Here is a 15,850-nt window from a genome sequence, read left to right as displayed (position 1 = left end):
CTGCTTCTTTCAAGCCAGATTCTCCAAATTCCCCTCACCTGGCTAAACAGACAATATGTCTTCCTCTCCTGGTGAGGTCTCCCGGTGACCTGAGAGGTCATATCTGTATCTACTCCCCATTTTTCATGTAGAAGCTTGCTTTCCTCTTTGATATCTCACTAGGTTCCACTTTTTCTCTCTACTAAAAGAGCCAAAGGCTGGGTTTATCCATGGCAACGTGTATCAGTCAGGATCTGTGCAGTAGGTCATGCTGCACTAACAACTGCCCCTGAAGTTCAGCTTACTTAACTTTGTGGATGATAACTTTTGAGTTGATTTCTCACTCATGCCACATATCCAGCATGGCAAGTGAGGGCATATCTGTGTTCATTGTAGTCCCTTAGGAGCTCTGGGTGATGGAGGCGCCATCTTGTCTCATGCTTCCAAAATCACCACAGCAGATGAAAATGAGTGTGGTGCATTACTCACTGACTCTTTATAAGTTTCTTTCTTTCTTTCCTTCCTTCCTTTTTCTTTTTCCCTTCCTTTCCTTTGCTTTGCTTCCCTTCCCTTCCCTTCCTCTATCTCTCTCTCTCTCTCTCTCTGTCTCTCTCTCTCTCTCTTTCTTATACAGGGTCTCGTTCTGTTGCCCATGCTGGTGTGCAGTAGCTGTGTCTCACTGCAACCTCTGACTCCTGGGTTCAAGCAATACTCCTGCCTCAGCCTCCCGAGTAGCTGGGATGACAGGCATGCACCACCAAACACAGCTAATTTTTATATTTTTGGTAGAGACAGGGTTTCACCATGTTGGACATGCTGGTCTTAAACTCCTGGCCTCAGTTGATCCGCCTCCCTCGGCCTCCCAAAGTGCTGGGATTACAGGCGTGAGCCACTGCACTTGGCCGTAATGTTTATTTTCAAAAGAGACAAGTGATTTCCGCTCACATTTCATTCACCCTAAAGTTCAATCCTACATTTTGTTTGTGAGAAGGAGAGATAGAAATGCATTTGTTACAGCCCTGATGATTGTCGCAGCACTAAAGCTCGGTAGTTAACCTGATTTTGACAGTGAAACTTAGCATAGCAGCAAAAGAGACATGCCCACAAGAAGCAAGGATGCTGAGGGCCACCAGGGCCCAAGTTAGAATTACAGATTGGCCAAGTGTTGCCTGAGCATCTCCTCCTCTGAGAGGAGGCCCTGACCTGCTCTGTGTGTGCTCCCACTGTGACCTGCACGGGCTTCCGTCTTCCCACCCTAGTCTGCTTTCACTCTTATTTTGTCATAATTTTCTGTCTTGTTAGGTAGGTGGATTTTACATGCACCACAGATGTTTACTGAATGTGCATATCAATAGAAGACACCTATTATTTGCAATAGAAGGCACTGCACTAGGTTCTGGGATATAAGAACAAATAAGACATTGTTTCTGCCCTCATGACATTTCCTGGCCTGCCATGAAGACAGAGAGGAAAACAGACATTTTACATTGAGAGAGTAGAGCTCAGCACAGCTGACCTATTTGGGAAAGCAAGAGCGTGGCGAGAGGAGGGGAGGACACGGGAGAGAGCTGTTCTGCACCACACTGGATAAACACTGTCCAGGTTCTCCATCCATCATTCTCGCCAGCCAAGAATAGGGCCCGTGACATGCAGCATGCCAGTGGTGGGATTAGAAGTCAGGGTTTAGAGGCTATGATGTGTCCTGTTTTTGCAAACAAGAAATACTTATTAGACATCTGCTACAATAGTAAAGGCTAATTCTACTTACATATAAGTAACACTTTATAATTCAGGTACCCCTCGAAATCATGGCTCGTTTTACAAATGAGGACACTGAGGCAGGTAACTTGTTGGGGTCCTTAAAAGTCCCAACTACACTGTTTAGAATTCAGGGTCCTGATTCCTAGGCCAGCGCACTTTCCAGTAATCCATCCTGCCTGGACCTTGTTTGAGATCCTACCTGCCTGAAGGTCCTACAGTCTCCAGGAAGAGTTTACATTCACTTTCCTGACAGGTGTGGGGAAAAGTCACATCGATTCATTCACAGTCCTTGGTTAGGATGAGGCAGGTGGATGTGTAAGATCCTCCTTTTCTCTGGCTTGCTGTTGGATAATTATAAGGATGAACAACGCACAATAAAAGTGACTTTTCAGGAGGTACCATCTACACTTGAGATCCCAGCTACCAAGCAGATGCTTTGCTGACTCACAGCTGCTGGTGTAGCCAGCCCTGCTTGGTGATGTAACTGCTGTGGGATGCAGAAATATGGGAGGGGGAATAAGAGCCTGGGGTCCTGCTTCTCTTGCCAGGATTCACTTGTCTGCTACAACTTGCAGCCAAGGAAAGGATGCTGAGTCTCTGGGGCCAACACGTGGAAATGTTGTGGCTGCAGGCCAACCTTATCTTTTCTATTTTCTGAGGTTTGGAAAGATTTCTGGCTCATGCTAGCCTCTCATTGATTAAATGAGATAATGTATGTAGAGGCCTTGGCACATAGTACATAGCCAATAAATGGTAACCGCTGTAATAGTAATAATTACAGTAATAATGGCCTTAATTACTGTACTAATAGAGCAATAATTATTTAATAATCATAGTAATAATAAATATGATAATATAATAATCAGTGGTGTGGGGAGAGTAGTGCATTGGGAGGGAGGCTCCCAGTGGGAAAGAGTTGTATCAGTGATGCAAGAAAATGAAAAGCAGACTGTGTGGGAATGCGCTGCACTTTCCCTACAATTTTGCTGGCAAGCTAAAACTGCTCTAAAAAGTAAAGTCAATTATTATTAATATTTTTTTTTTTTTTGGAGACAGAGTCTCACTCTGTCACCCAGGCTGGAGTGCCTTGGCACCATCTCGGCTCACTGCAACCTCCACCTTCTGGGTTCAAGCGATTCTCCTGCCTCAGCCTCCTGAGTAGCTGGGATTACAGGCACGCGCCGCCATGCCCAGCTAATTTTTGTGTTTTTAGTAGAGATGGGGTTTCACCATGTTGGCCAGGCTGGTCTTGAACTTTTGACCTTGTGATCGGCCTGCCTCGGCCTCCCAAAGTGCTGGGATTACAGGCATGAACCACCGCAGCTGGCCAGTGTTTTTTTTTTTTTTTTTTTTTTTAAATGAAAGAACAAAATCCCAGACTGATGATAAGTTGTTATTGTGTTTCACTTCTCTAAAGACAAGGCGCCTCCTTATTGCCTGTACCAGGTGGACCAGTTTCTACCACCCAAACCTTGGTGTGCCATTTTTAAATGGCCTCATTGGCTATGCAGATACTCAAATGAGTCATATGTTAATGAAGAAGTAAAGTTTGCTGGTAGGATGAAAGCTCCAGTGACTCTTTATTCACCACTGGGTGTTGTTGAATGCTGGCGAAACTGGCCCAGGACATGGCTGGGCACAGAAGCTGCAGGTCTTGGGCTGCTGGTGGCTCTCTCCACGGAGCTAAGCAGCCACCTCATCTCCACTCAGCATGGCTGCAGTGGGTGTCTTGGCTGTCAGCGGCCCCTGGGAGGGTGCCCACCACGCCCCATGCCTAGTGAGAGCTCTCCAAATCCACAGACCAGGGCAAGACTTGTACCGACATTGCCAATGGGTTGGCTTCCTTTCCTTTGCCTGATGCAAGGTTCTCTTTCCTTTGAGTAGGAAAATGCCCAGATAATCAGAGAAGTGGAAGTGGACAAGGTCTCCATGCTCTCCAGGGAGCAGGTGGAGGCCATCAAGCAGCTCTGGCAAGATCCAGGCATCCAGGAGTGTTACGACAGGAGGAGGGAGTACCAGCTGTCGGACTCTGCCAAATAGTGAGTACAGAGCCCAGCCTGGCTGCCCGCGGTGCTTTCAGGCAAGCTCGGCCACACTTCAAAGAAGTTTCTCGCTGAACGCTGCTGAAATGCGGTGCACAGTGGCAGCGCTACTTGCCTTCGCTTTCCCATATCCCTCCTGACCTCTTAGTGCCATCTCTCACCACCTCCTAAAGCCCTCGGTCACTCTGTGGATCGCAGACCTCTCTTCCTCCCGACACCCACCTGCTCTTGCTGTGTTCTAAGCCTGTCGTTTTCAATGAGAGACTCAATCAAATCTGAGGTCCCTTAAGTGGGACTGATCTCCTTAGGAGTGCTGAAATTATCTGATTTAAACAAGAAATACCCTTGCTTTTGGCTTCTACTTTCCTCCTCTCTATATCCCTCTGCCTTTCTGGTTTCCCCATCAGAAGACAGCAGGTCCAATGGCGCTAAAATCTAAAGTCAAGTTTAGAGCAGCGGGGCCGTGGACCCATCAGCTGCTGATCTGGTGCTGCCCTCTAGTGGCACAGATAGGAGGCTGCGCTCGCAGCACACACAGGAAGCTCAATCCTTTGTTTATTGGCTGCCTGCGAAGGCCTACACACTGTATTTTGGATCCATACAGCTCAACTTTTAATTCATTAATCCTTGAAGGTAAAAAGATTTCTATTTAGATGTCCCAGCATGCAAACTGTCCCATAGAGATGACAGATTTTCACTTTCTTAGGCATTTCCTGTTCACATCTGTAATCCCAGGGACTTGGGAGGCAGAGGTGGGAGGATCGCTTGAAACCAGGAATTTGAGACTAGCCTGGGCAGCAGAGCAAGACCTCGTCTCTGCAAAAATTACAAAAATTAGCTGGGCAGCTGCTCGGGAGGCTGAGGCGGGAGGATGTCTTGAGCCTAGGAGGTTGAGGTTGCAGTGAGCCATGATTACACTCCTGCAGTACAGCCTGAGTGACAGAGTGAGACTCTGTCTCAAAAAAAAAAAAAAAAAAAAGAAAATGTAAATAAATAAATAAATAATAATATCCCGGGGCAGTGCCTCCTCAGTCTGGTCACCGGGTAAATAGTTTGATATGGGTCCTTCTTAAAGTGGCAATAACTCCTGCTTCTGCAGCTCAGCTCTTTCACACCTGTCCCGTATCATCTTCCATCCTCTGGGGGCTCAGAAATCCCTTCCCCAGACGTACCTCCTTCCCTTTGGGTGCCACTGTCACCCTCTGAGCAGGCATTGAGCTGGACAAGGCATTGGGCAGGAAAGAAAGCCAGAAGTGTCACCTCCTGTGGTTTCAATGGGCTTCCTTTGGTGTTTATCCCGGGCTGAGAATTGAATGTCATTAATCCAGGTTGGCACAACCAATCTAAGTACAGGAATGTTTAGATGCAAAAAAGCATCAAGGCAGGAAAATACAGAAACCCCACTGAGGTGTTAGATCAGCATAGAGAGGTGGAAGAAAGAAAGAGTGCCACGGAGGAGGGCTTGCCTTTGACAGCTCGAGGAGCCAGGAACAGGTATGACGTTCCTGAGCCATACCTGAGGTGGTCTGAGTTACCTGCCTCTGTGAAGGCCTGGGGATTGGCTAGGGCTCTTGATGTAGATCCATTTGGAAAAGACCCACCAGACCTGCTACAGAATTCAGTGTAACCCTGAAAACCATGGGGGCAAGGCCACTGACATGGACGAGGGGCGTGGCTAGGGTAGTGGTCAGAGCTGTCACAGAGAAAACAGCCTCTCCTAAACCCAGTCGCCCAACCTTCCAAACCAGCAGGACTCAAGGCACTTGCACGTTTTCTCCATCTGGGCCAGCGGTTTTCAACCCCTCAGCTAGAGATGTCTGCTGATTGGACAATGTGATGAGTGCTTGTGATGCGCCAGGCACTGTGGTAAGGGCTGCAGGTATTATACAACCAATGCTCTCTGCTCTCAGGGAATATACAGTCTGGTGGAGCAACTGAGGTGTAAATCAAATAATTACACATCAAAGTACAGCAAAAACAGTGATAAGCCCTGGGACTCTATCTGGGCAGGGAGGTGGGTTGTGGAAGGCTGTCCCAGAGCTTTGCTTCTGGAGCTGAAGGCATACGGTGAACAGGGTTTGCCTGTGACCTCTTGGTTAGCCTGCATGCGGACCTGCTCAGCCCCTGATGCGGTGCTGGGACAGGACAGGACCGACCTCAGCATTCAGCGGGCTCTGCATCTCCAACTCTTTTGTTAGCGAGGGCCTGAGTTACAGTTATTTTACCTAAAAGTGTCTTTTAGAAAGGCCTTAAAGTTTTTTTTTTTTTTTTTAAAGGATTCTCTTATTTTACTACAGAAAAAAAAAATATGTTTTAAGCTCAGGGCTTCAATATATGGCCAAAAATAAGTTAAGGCAAGTTTTGGGTTATTTTAGGAGATGTAGTTTCCCAGTGTCTTCAACAGGAAAACTTGTTCTTGTTGCTGTTGTTTTGAATTTCTCCTCGGCCTGTTTTACGCCTGTGTATTTTCTTAGAAACTATTTAATTCATTGAGCAAAGCTTTAGAGAACAGCATCTCCATTATATAATGCTCTTGGACAAGGGTGAGTGGGAGGGAGAAGGGCCTCTGGAGGGAGGATGACAGATGGGGTGTTGGAGAGAGCCATTTCCAACCTCCTGGTCCTTCCAGCCCCACTGTCTCCCTCGCCGGTCAAATAGAAGCGATAGAGCTTAGAACCCAGGAGGAAGAGACGGAGTGCTCTGCAGATGTCCCAGAAGGCGCATGAAAGTCCTTCTGACCCACATTGTCTTCAAAACAGTCGTAGGAAGGATGGAGAAGCCTGGCCTGGCACTGGCTCTCAGGAAAGTCATTGATGGAACTCGTGTGTCTGTGTGGGGCTCACTGTGAGTGGGGGGTGACTTCCTTTGAGTAGGATGGACATTTCCCCCTGCTCTAAAAGGAGAGTCAGTTCCTCGTTCTCTAATATACAGTTACCTGACTGACATCGACCGCATCGCCACACCATCATTCGTGCCTACCCAACAAGATGTGCTTCGCGTCCGAGTGCCCACCACCGGCATCATTGAGTATCCATTTGACTTGGAAAACATCATCTTTCGGTAAGTCTGTCTCCCTGATGTACCATGAAGAATCTGCCCAGGCTTGGAAGTCCCCAGGTGGATTCTTAAACATGTTATTCCTAAGCAGGGATTATATCTCTTAGGACAGAGTGACCCTCTCTGCCAAGGGTATTTAGAATTGTGGTAGGTAGGTCTCAACCCTGGAATGGAGAGGAAGTCACCTTCCTGTTACCCTTGGAGAAGAAGGGTTTCCTTACTGGAAACTGGAATGATTCTTATGTGTAACACACACTCATACACACACACACACACACACACACACACACACACACAAATGTATACTTCTGTATCCCACAAATTGAATGTAGTGATTATCGATGTCTTTTCCTTAAAGATGAATAATATTTCCTTTCTCCTCTATTTCCTTCTCCAAGATTTATCCTTAGAAAATTAAGGATACAAAAAATGTGTATGAAAACTATGAAGAATAATATGTACAAACTAACAGCTGTGTAAAAATGTATGCATTTCCACTTACAAATATAGGAAATACTTTTGGGACGACTTAGTGAATCTTCACTGCATTTAGTTATGGTAAAAAATGAATAATAATATAGGGCATATATGTAGCACTGCACATTTCAAAGCACTTTTATATCCACTATTTCCCTTGTTCCTCCTAACAATCACCACACACGATTTTCTAGTTGAGACAACACATCAGTCCTCCCACATCCGGGTCCTGTCTGATCCCCAGTTATAGCTCAGTGCTTCTCTATCCAGAATTGCTGTGTTTGGGAAGCCCTCAGGTCCAGCCCCTCAAACATGTCCCCCATCTATATTAGCATATCCCTGATTTTAATCGTAGCCCTCTGTGCCTGTGTGCCCATGAATTTCTCTAAACCTTTTCACAATTAACTGCTTTTTGCAATGTCCAAAACCTCTCAGACTCCCAAGGATTTTGTTTATTCGTTTTGTTTTAAAAAATACTTTTATTTCTTCTAAGTTTATCCTTCTTGGACTGCGATGAATAGGTTTTGCATTACTATCTAGAGGCTGGTGAATGGGTTTAACATCATCCACCAGTGAAATCTATTACTTTACAACTCAGAGCACCTCTCCCAGTGGGATATTTCTGGCTGAAAAATTCCGATCTTTGAAATTGAGGCTTTTATAGAATGGCTTCTTCAAGCTCAACCTTTTGACAATTGCAATGTCCTGTTTCAAGATCGGTTCCCTGCTGTGATAGCCAGCCATGAACATGTCATTGTGGGAGTGGCTGCACCTCCAGGACATGGTTCAAGAACAGTATTGAATTTTTCATCTTCCTTCCTGCACTTTTCCAGACAACAGTTCTGGGTGGTTGGCCTGTGGACCACCTAACCACAATGACCCAGTGCCTTCAGGGACTGGTGTGTGTGTGTGGTGGGGTGGTGATGTAGGGGTGGGTGGGGGTTACTTGGCAGCTGTATCTAGTCCATTATGTATTTTCTTTGGCTCACTTGGTGTTACTAAAAAACGTTTGAGCTAACACATTGGATACCTTGTTTCTCCTGAAAAGGCAGAGACTGTGGTCATGGCAAGCCTGCGTCTTGTTCTGCAGAGCTTGGCTGCAGGTACGCGGCAGGCTTCCCTGTAGACAGGGCCCCCGGCTGTTGTGCCATGTATGTTTTGTACTTTGGGGAGCCCACTTGGCTCATTCCCATAAACTGCCTGATTCTTGTAGCATTTGAGCTCATGATCCCTGGGCTAGGAGTTGCTGAATTTTTCCCAAAGACACAGGTAGAGGCTTTGGATTTCTGTACTGGACAGAGGACACTTGTAGGGTTTTATAGGGAACAAGAGGTGGCATCCAGGGAATGCAGAAAGGATTTACAGGTAAATTAGAGGAGCCACAAAAACAGAATAGGCTCGGGTCCTGAAGCCAGCCTGGGGGACCCGGAAGACAGCTGGCCGCTGCGTCCCTCTTGAGTCTGGTATCCAGGGACTCTACAGTGGTTGTCACAGAACCCGAGTGAACATTTGCGTTTTCTGTCTGGACACTGGTTAGCTTCCTAACCGGCAGGCTCCCCGAGTCACCTCTGCATGTCTTCAGAAATGTCATTTACATTCTCTCCCTTCTTTGCTAGGAAACATCCAGTGGTCCCTCATTGCTTAAAGCAGCAGCATCAAACATTTTAAAACTTAGAACCTCTTTTCTCTCTTAGAAATTATTGAGGACTCCAAGAGCACTGGTTTCCATGCTATAATAATTCATGTCCTTTTTCCCTGAAGTGTCATGTATTCCAACCTTTGAAGGACCTGTGTTTCTACACAACAGGATGGTGGATGTTGGTGGCCAACGATCAGAAAGACGGAAGTGGATTCACTGCTTTGAGAGTGTCACCTCCATTATTTTCTTGGTTGCTCTGAGTGAATATGACCAGGTCCTGGCTGAGTGTGACAACGAGGTATGCTGGGCGGGAAGTTTGGGTAGCTGTGGAAGCCAGAGCCTATTCTGTGGTTTCTAAGAAGGCAACCAGGTCAGGAAATAGACCCTCGTCATTAGGTCAGTCTTGCTACTCAAAGTGTGACCTGTGGACCAGCAGCACAGGCATCACCTGCATGGCTTGTTAGAAATGCAGTCTTACTGAATCAACCCCGACCAACTACATCAGCATCTGCATTTTAACAAGACCCCAGGTAATTCAAATACATATGAAAGGCTGAGAATCACGGGCCTGGAACCTGGGTTCTAAACTTGAATGCACACTGGAGTTTGCTGAGGGACTTAACAAAAACCTGGTGCCTGAGTCCAACCCCAGAGATTCTGAATGAATTGGTGGTGAATGGGGCCTGAGTGGGGGGATTTTTAAAAAGCACCCCAGGTGAATCCACTGTGCTGCTAAGGTTGGAACCTATTCAAAAGCCTAGGTTCTCATCCTTGGTGGCACAGTGGAATCTCTTGGCGAGCTTTTTAAAAATGCCATCTCTTGGCTGGGCACGGTGGCTCACGCCTGTAATCCCAGCACTTTGGGAGGCCGAGGCAGGCGGATCACGAGGTCAGGAGATCGAGACCATCCTGGCTAACATGGTGAAACCCCGTCTCTACTAAAAAATACAAAAAATTAGCCGGGCGTGGTGGTGGGCGCCTGTAGTCCCAGCTATTCAGGAGGCTGAGGCAGGAGAATGGCGTGAACCCGGGAGGCGGAGCATGCAGTGAGCCGAGATCGCACCACTGCACTCCAGCCTGGGCAACAGAGCGAGACTCCATCTCAAAAAAAAAAAAAAAAGAAAAAATGCCATCTCTTGGACTGAACACTAAAAATTCATATTTACTGGGTTTAGGTTGAGGCTTCTTTTGAGAGCCCACCAGGGATTCTACTGCACAACCAATGCCGAGCAGCACTATCTCTAAAACACTTTACCTGGGCACAGGCTTCCTAACCTCCATAGGCCCACAGTGCTCCCAAATTAGATCCCTAGTGGAACTGGGGTGGGCAGTGGTGCTAGATGCTTGGAGCTGTTCTGGGGCTGTCTGGGATTGCATCTGCCTTCACGTCTCCTGGGAGGGACTCCCTCAGGGCAGCTGGGATGGATCCAGCCTGGTCAGGCATGCGTTGTCCCCTCACAGTGGCCATAGCACTGGCTGCTTCCAATTCCATCAGTGGGAGCTGCCCTGAGAGTGAAGAGGACCCTCACAGCCACTTCTCTGTCAGGTTGGGGACAGTATCGGTGGAACACTCATGTCCTCCTCGTCATCTTTTCCCCTGAACTTGCATTAAGACCTCTTGACCTTTTAAAAAATGTCTTTTGTTTCCAAGGTGTGAAAGTAAATCAATAAAGGACTCAGTCCAGGATTAGGCAATAACTGAACAAATTGTATCTTGTATTTCTTGAGAGCAGACTTTTCTCTGAGGAGCATAGCTTATATTACCTAATTAGTGGAGGATTAACCCATTTAATTGTGTCATTGTGCAAAGAACGGAAATGCTGGCTGTCGCCCAGCCCTCTCAGTTGGAGATTTTTTTTTTTTTTTAAAGGCAAGACATTCAGTTATCAATATAAAAAAATAGCTGCAAATTTGTTTCAGGAATTATTTGTGACGTTCCTCAGGAAACTCAAACGATTAGTAAGGTGCACAAGGGACCAGTATCTCAGCCCAAAGTGCTTAGAAATTAAACATTTTCTCTTCTAAAAATCACAAAATATTTGGAGAAAAATTAAGTGGTTGCCACTCCAGACTTTCCCCTCCTGGTTGTAGATATGTATTATATCCACTCTGTATACTGTCTGGGAATTTTTCATATATTTTATTTCCTTGGAGATCATTATCATTCAGATCATAATAATTTTAAAGCTTTAATACATTCCAGATCGTAATTCCCCCAATGTGTACTGAGTGGCAGAACAAACCTGGGTGTCTGGAAGTTGTGGGGAAAGAGTGATTTATGGCATGTCCCTCTTGAGTGTGTGTGCTGAGCTTGGAAGTTTTTCACTCTGATCCCTTCCCTCCCTACAGGGAAGTTCTTGTTTCTTTCCTCTTAGAAATACTTGAGAAAGAGCAGAATGCTATCTAGAACAATTATTGTCACAGATAAGATTTGTTTGTGCCCTGTCTGTTCTCAGTAAATTAGGAGCATTTAATATCTTCTTGCCAATGTCTAACATTTAGAAATTATCACTGTCTTTCTACACAACCTTCCCCAGGTCCCACTATTACATGGGCTTGGGAAAGTTATTTGAATGTTCTAAACAAGGCCAGGCACGGTGGCTCATGCCTGTAATCCCAGCACTTTGGGAGGCCGAGGCGGGTGGATCGCGAGGTCAGGAGATTGAGACCATCCTGGCTAACACGGTGAAACCCCGTCTCTATTAAAAATACAAAAAATTAGCCAGGTGTGGTGGTATGCACCTGTGGTCCCAGCCACTCGGGAGGCTGAGGCAGGAGAATCACTTGAATGCAGGAGCTGGAGGTTGTAGTGAGCCGAGATCGCGCCACTGTACTCCAGCCTGGGCGACACAGAGACACTCCATCTCAGAAAGGAAAAAAAAAAAAAAGTTCTGAACAACAGTATGCTCACCCATCAAACGGGCCACTGCTCTGCTTGTAAAGTGTGGCACAGGGTGGGTTCCCAGTAGCAGTGCCTCCTGTCTCTGCCAATGTCTAGCATTCCTAGGGCCAGTGGCCTTGCTGGAAGAGCCTTGTCACTTGACTGCTGAGGCCCAGTCTGGAAGCCCATAACCAACTGAGGTGGCCATGTCAGGTCTGAAGCTGGCACTTCCCCACTTAGTAATCCCAACGATCACATGACACAGGAAACTTGTGAAACGTGGGTAGGAACCTTCCTTTTCCAAGTTGCACCAAAGCCTTTCTTACTTCCTTCCATGTGAGTTTTGGGCTGGAGAAGAGCTGGGATGCTACAGGAGAGGGGACCCAGAAGGGGATGGTTAGTAAGAGGCTTGGGGAGGGGCAAACAGAAGCAGGAGGCCTGTAGCCTGGGGCCTCACATGCTCACCAGCTTCAGCAGACAGTGGCCCAGAGACTGCGGCGGGGCAAGGGAAGAGATGGATGGACTGGCAATGCGCCATGTTGTTTCCAAAATATTTCCTTTCTACTTCATCCCAAGTCCCTTGTTTTTCACTTAGAATCGCATGGAAGAGAGCAAAGCCTTATTTAAAACCATCATCACCTACCCCTGGTTTCTGAATTCATCTGTGATTTTATTCTTGAACAAGAAGGATCTTTTGGAAGAGAAAATCATGTACTCTCATCTAATTAGCTATTTCCCAGAATACACAGGTAAGTGTCTATCTTGTGGACAGTGTTTTCTGTGCTGATCTCGTCCACCTCCTGGGCATCAGTCCAGAGTTATCACGGCTCAAAGGGGCCTCCCTGGTCTGCCTGCAATAGCCTCTCCCCCTATTCCCACCTTCAAACAGAAGCTCTAGTTGCACCATTGTTGTGTTTTCACCACAGCACCTCCACATGTGCTTCCCTCAGTGCTTGGAATATCCTTACCAACTCCTTTCGCTGCCTCCACGTTGTTCTCCAAAACCCAGCAAAGGCCTCCCCTTCTCTGGGAGCCTTTCTGGCTTCCCCTGCCCATCTGGTCTGCAGGAAGGGTGCCTCCTCCTTTCTGCTCCCTCAGCAGCCTAACCCCCACTTGCTCTCTTGGCCACATCATGCTATGTCGTATCCTCTGCTCACTCAGCTCTCTTCCCAGTCGGCTCCATGAGGGTAGAGACTCTGCTTGATTTATCTGTGCATTCCTCATGCCAGTCAGAGCACCTGGTGCTTCTTATGTGTATGTTAGAGTGTGGCATCCCTTTTCCTAGACACATGGTGGACTCACATAACCTGTCCAAGGTAGGAGAGTCTCATGCCCTGTTGCTAACTGTTTCTGGTACAGGAGGTCTCAAACCTTAAGTTTGACACTGATATTTAGTGGATTCATGTTTTAGCACTCTTCTTTCCCCTTTTACTAACCATACTGGCTGTGTAGTATAGCACCCTCGAGCTTTAAAATCAGCCTGATGTAAGTTCCCACATTCTTCCTTTTATCTCTCCTAGACCAGAGCTGTCTGTCCATATGTGTTAGCCAGGATTACTTCTCTTCAACAGTGGTCCAAATCAGACAAATTGGGTCACTATGTTTAAACAAATCACTGTAAAGTACAATTTTTAGATACCAGAGAACATTTTAAAATATGACTATTTTATGGGTTCATGATGAGATACCATAAAAATAATGCTCCAGGCAAACCGTTCCCTGGAAATAAAGATGGATCAAAGCAGGATCTCAAATAAGAACAAGAGTACATTAAAAAATGGTTCTTGGGGCCAGGCACGGTGGCTCACGCCTGTAATCCCAGCACTTTGGGAGGCCAAGGCAGGTGGATCACCTAAGGTCAGGAGTTCGAGACCAGTCTGGCCAACATGGTAAAACCCCGTTTCTACTAAAAATACAAAAATTAGCTGTGTGTGGTGGTACGCATCTGTAATCCCAGCTACTTGGGAGGCTGAGGCAGGAGAATTGCTTGAACCCCAGAAGCGGAGGTTGCAGTGAGCTGAGATCGTGCCACTGCACTCCAGCCTGGGCTACAGAGCGAGACTCTGTCTCAAAAAAAAGGTTCTTGGGAGGACATGGTGTTAAGTCTGTGTCTTTATTCCTGTAATTGCACTTGTGACTAGGACCGAAGCAGGATGTCAAAGCTGCCAGAGACTTTATCCTGAAGCTTTACCAAGATCAGAATCCTGACAAAGAGAAAGTCATCTACTCTCACTTCACATGTGCTACAGATACAGACAATATTCGCTTTGTGTTTGCTGCTGTCAAAGACACAATTCTACAGCTAAACCTAAGGGAATTCAACCTTGTCTAAAAGCTGCTGCCCACTCCTCCCCTATAACAGAAGATGTGATTTGCAAACTCCTTGTTTTATTTGCAAGTGCTTCTGACATCACCAGAGCCAGCCCCATGCCAGGAACTAAGGACGTCATGTAGATCGTGGGGACAGAGATGGGTGATGGAACTTGGAAGATATTTGAGTTTACCAACATACTTTAAAAGTCCTTACATCCCAAATTGTTTTTATAATTATTTTCTTGACTTTTGGCTATAAGATTTTGTGTAATTTTTGAATTTGGTGTTTTCTAGAGTTTTTAAAAGCCACTTTGATTTACTTTTAAATATATTTAAAAATAGCGATTAAAATTATGTAAGCAAGGAGCCTGTTAGTTTATAGATCATGCCTTCAAACCTCTAGAGTTAATTTGGGTGACTTTTTTAAAAATAAGAATGTTAATGGGTTTGAAGCTTTTTATTAAACCTTGTAATTTAGAGACATTTTTAATTGTGTTTCTCACCTCATGCTGAAGGGTGACTCCTTTAACATGTCACCAAATATTTTTTTTAAACACTTGGTTCTTTTTGTGTGTTAACTTTCTAAGCCAAATTAATGGATATATAAGTATATCTAATTTAGCTTTGCCACAGTTTGATCACCAAGAAGCCAAAGCTGACATAGAGTAAATGGGCTCTAGATAGCATATATGTTGTATTGGTGAAAAATGTGTGTGTGTGTGCATGTGTATGTGTGTACATTTTTACCCCCAATGTATATGACCAGATCTTAAAAATGTATGAAATGGCTAGAAGTCCACATTGTTTGACAAATGTTATGTAACCCTGCCAAAGTTCTGATGGCCACCACAGATTTGCTGTTTGAATTATGTATGCTGTGCCTTTCTGAGGAGGCCAAGAATATACCATTCTGCTATTAGCACTGGGTTATGTTGTGTTTCTTAGAGCTCATGGTTGACTGATGGTTCTGCTCCTAAACAGAAAAATGCTGTGGCCTTAATAGTAACTCGGAAACTTTCCTAAGATTCCTCCTTTCAAGGCAAGTCTGCGCATCATCGTGTCATGCTGCAGTTCCCTCAGTAGCTGGCTGGGTCAAGCAGAAGGAGAATCCTCTGGGAAGTAAGAGTGCTCCACACTAAAGGCCAAGATGGTTTTGTGCATGTGTGCACACACACACACACCATTTGGGGATGTAAGGTATGAAATATCTGTCTCAAATCAGTCTATAAAATGCACCTCGGTTGGCTACATATGTTATGGAACCATGTGTCCCCATTCTGTGGGAACAATTCCAATTGCTGAAAAAGACTGAAATTATTCTGATATGCAGCAATTCTACAATAGCAACATCTAGCTTTAAAAATATGAATCCTCACTCAAGAGATAAATGCAATAGCAACAGCTTTTGTGGAAGTTCACAAATTGATGTTAAAATTTATCTAGAACAGTAAAGTCCAGAAATAGCCGAGACAGTTTTGCATGAGAACAGAGAGAGAGAGGGGAATGGAGCTCTTTAGGATATCTAGAAGCACAAAGAAAATACAAGACAATTCCCCTCCCCACCAACGATGGGCTAAAGGCTATGGACTGGGTTTCACTAGCCAATTAACATAAAAAGGGTTCAACAGAATCCAGTAATCTGGGAAATTAAACAATGAAGAATTCCATTTCTTATTTTAAGCACTTTCTAGCATTGAGTTT

General features: G+C 45.6%; 1 protein-coding gene across 1 annotated transcript in view; it reads left to right on the top strand.

Annotated features, from left to right (window-relative positions):
- Positions 1 to 15,068, top strand: part of GNA14 (G protein subunit alpha 14) — a 227,567-nt gene extending 212,499 nt beyond the window's left edge. The window contains exons 3-7 of the mRNA XM_528331.9: positions 3,625 to 3,779; positions 6,714 to 6,842; positions 9,124 to 9,253; positions 12,432 to 12,585; positions 13,978 to 15,068. Coding sequence (XP_528331.2) covers positions 3,625 to 3,779; positions 6,714 to 6,842; positions 9,124 to 9,253; positions 12,432 to 12,585; positions 13,978 to 14,168 — 759 coding nt within the window. The 3' untranslated portion in view covers positions 14,169 to 15,068. The remainder of the gene's footprint in view (positions 1 to 3,624; positions 3,780 to 6,713; positions 6,843 to 9,123; positions 9,254 to 12,431; positions 12,586 to 13,977) is intronic.
- The last annotated feature ends 782 nt before the right edge of the window (positions 15,069 to 15,850 follow it).

This window comes from Pan troglodytes, chromosome 11 (assembly GCF_028858775.2).
Source record: "Pan troglodytes isolate AG18354 chromosome 11, NHGRI_mPanTro3-v2.0_pri, whole genome shotgun sequence".
Lineage (NCBI taxonomy): Eukaryota > Metazoa > Chordata > Mammalia > Primates > Hominidae > Pan > Pan troglodytes.
Note: the sequence above shows the minus strand (reverse complement) of the source record. Positions and strands in the feature narration are given on the sequence as shown.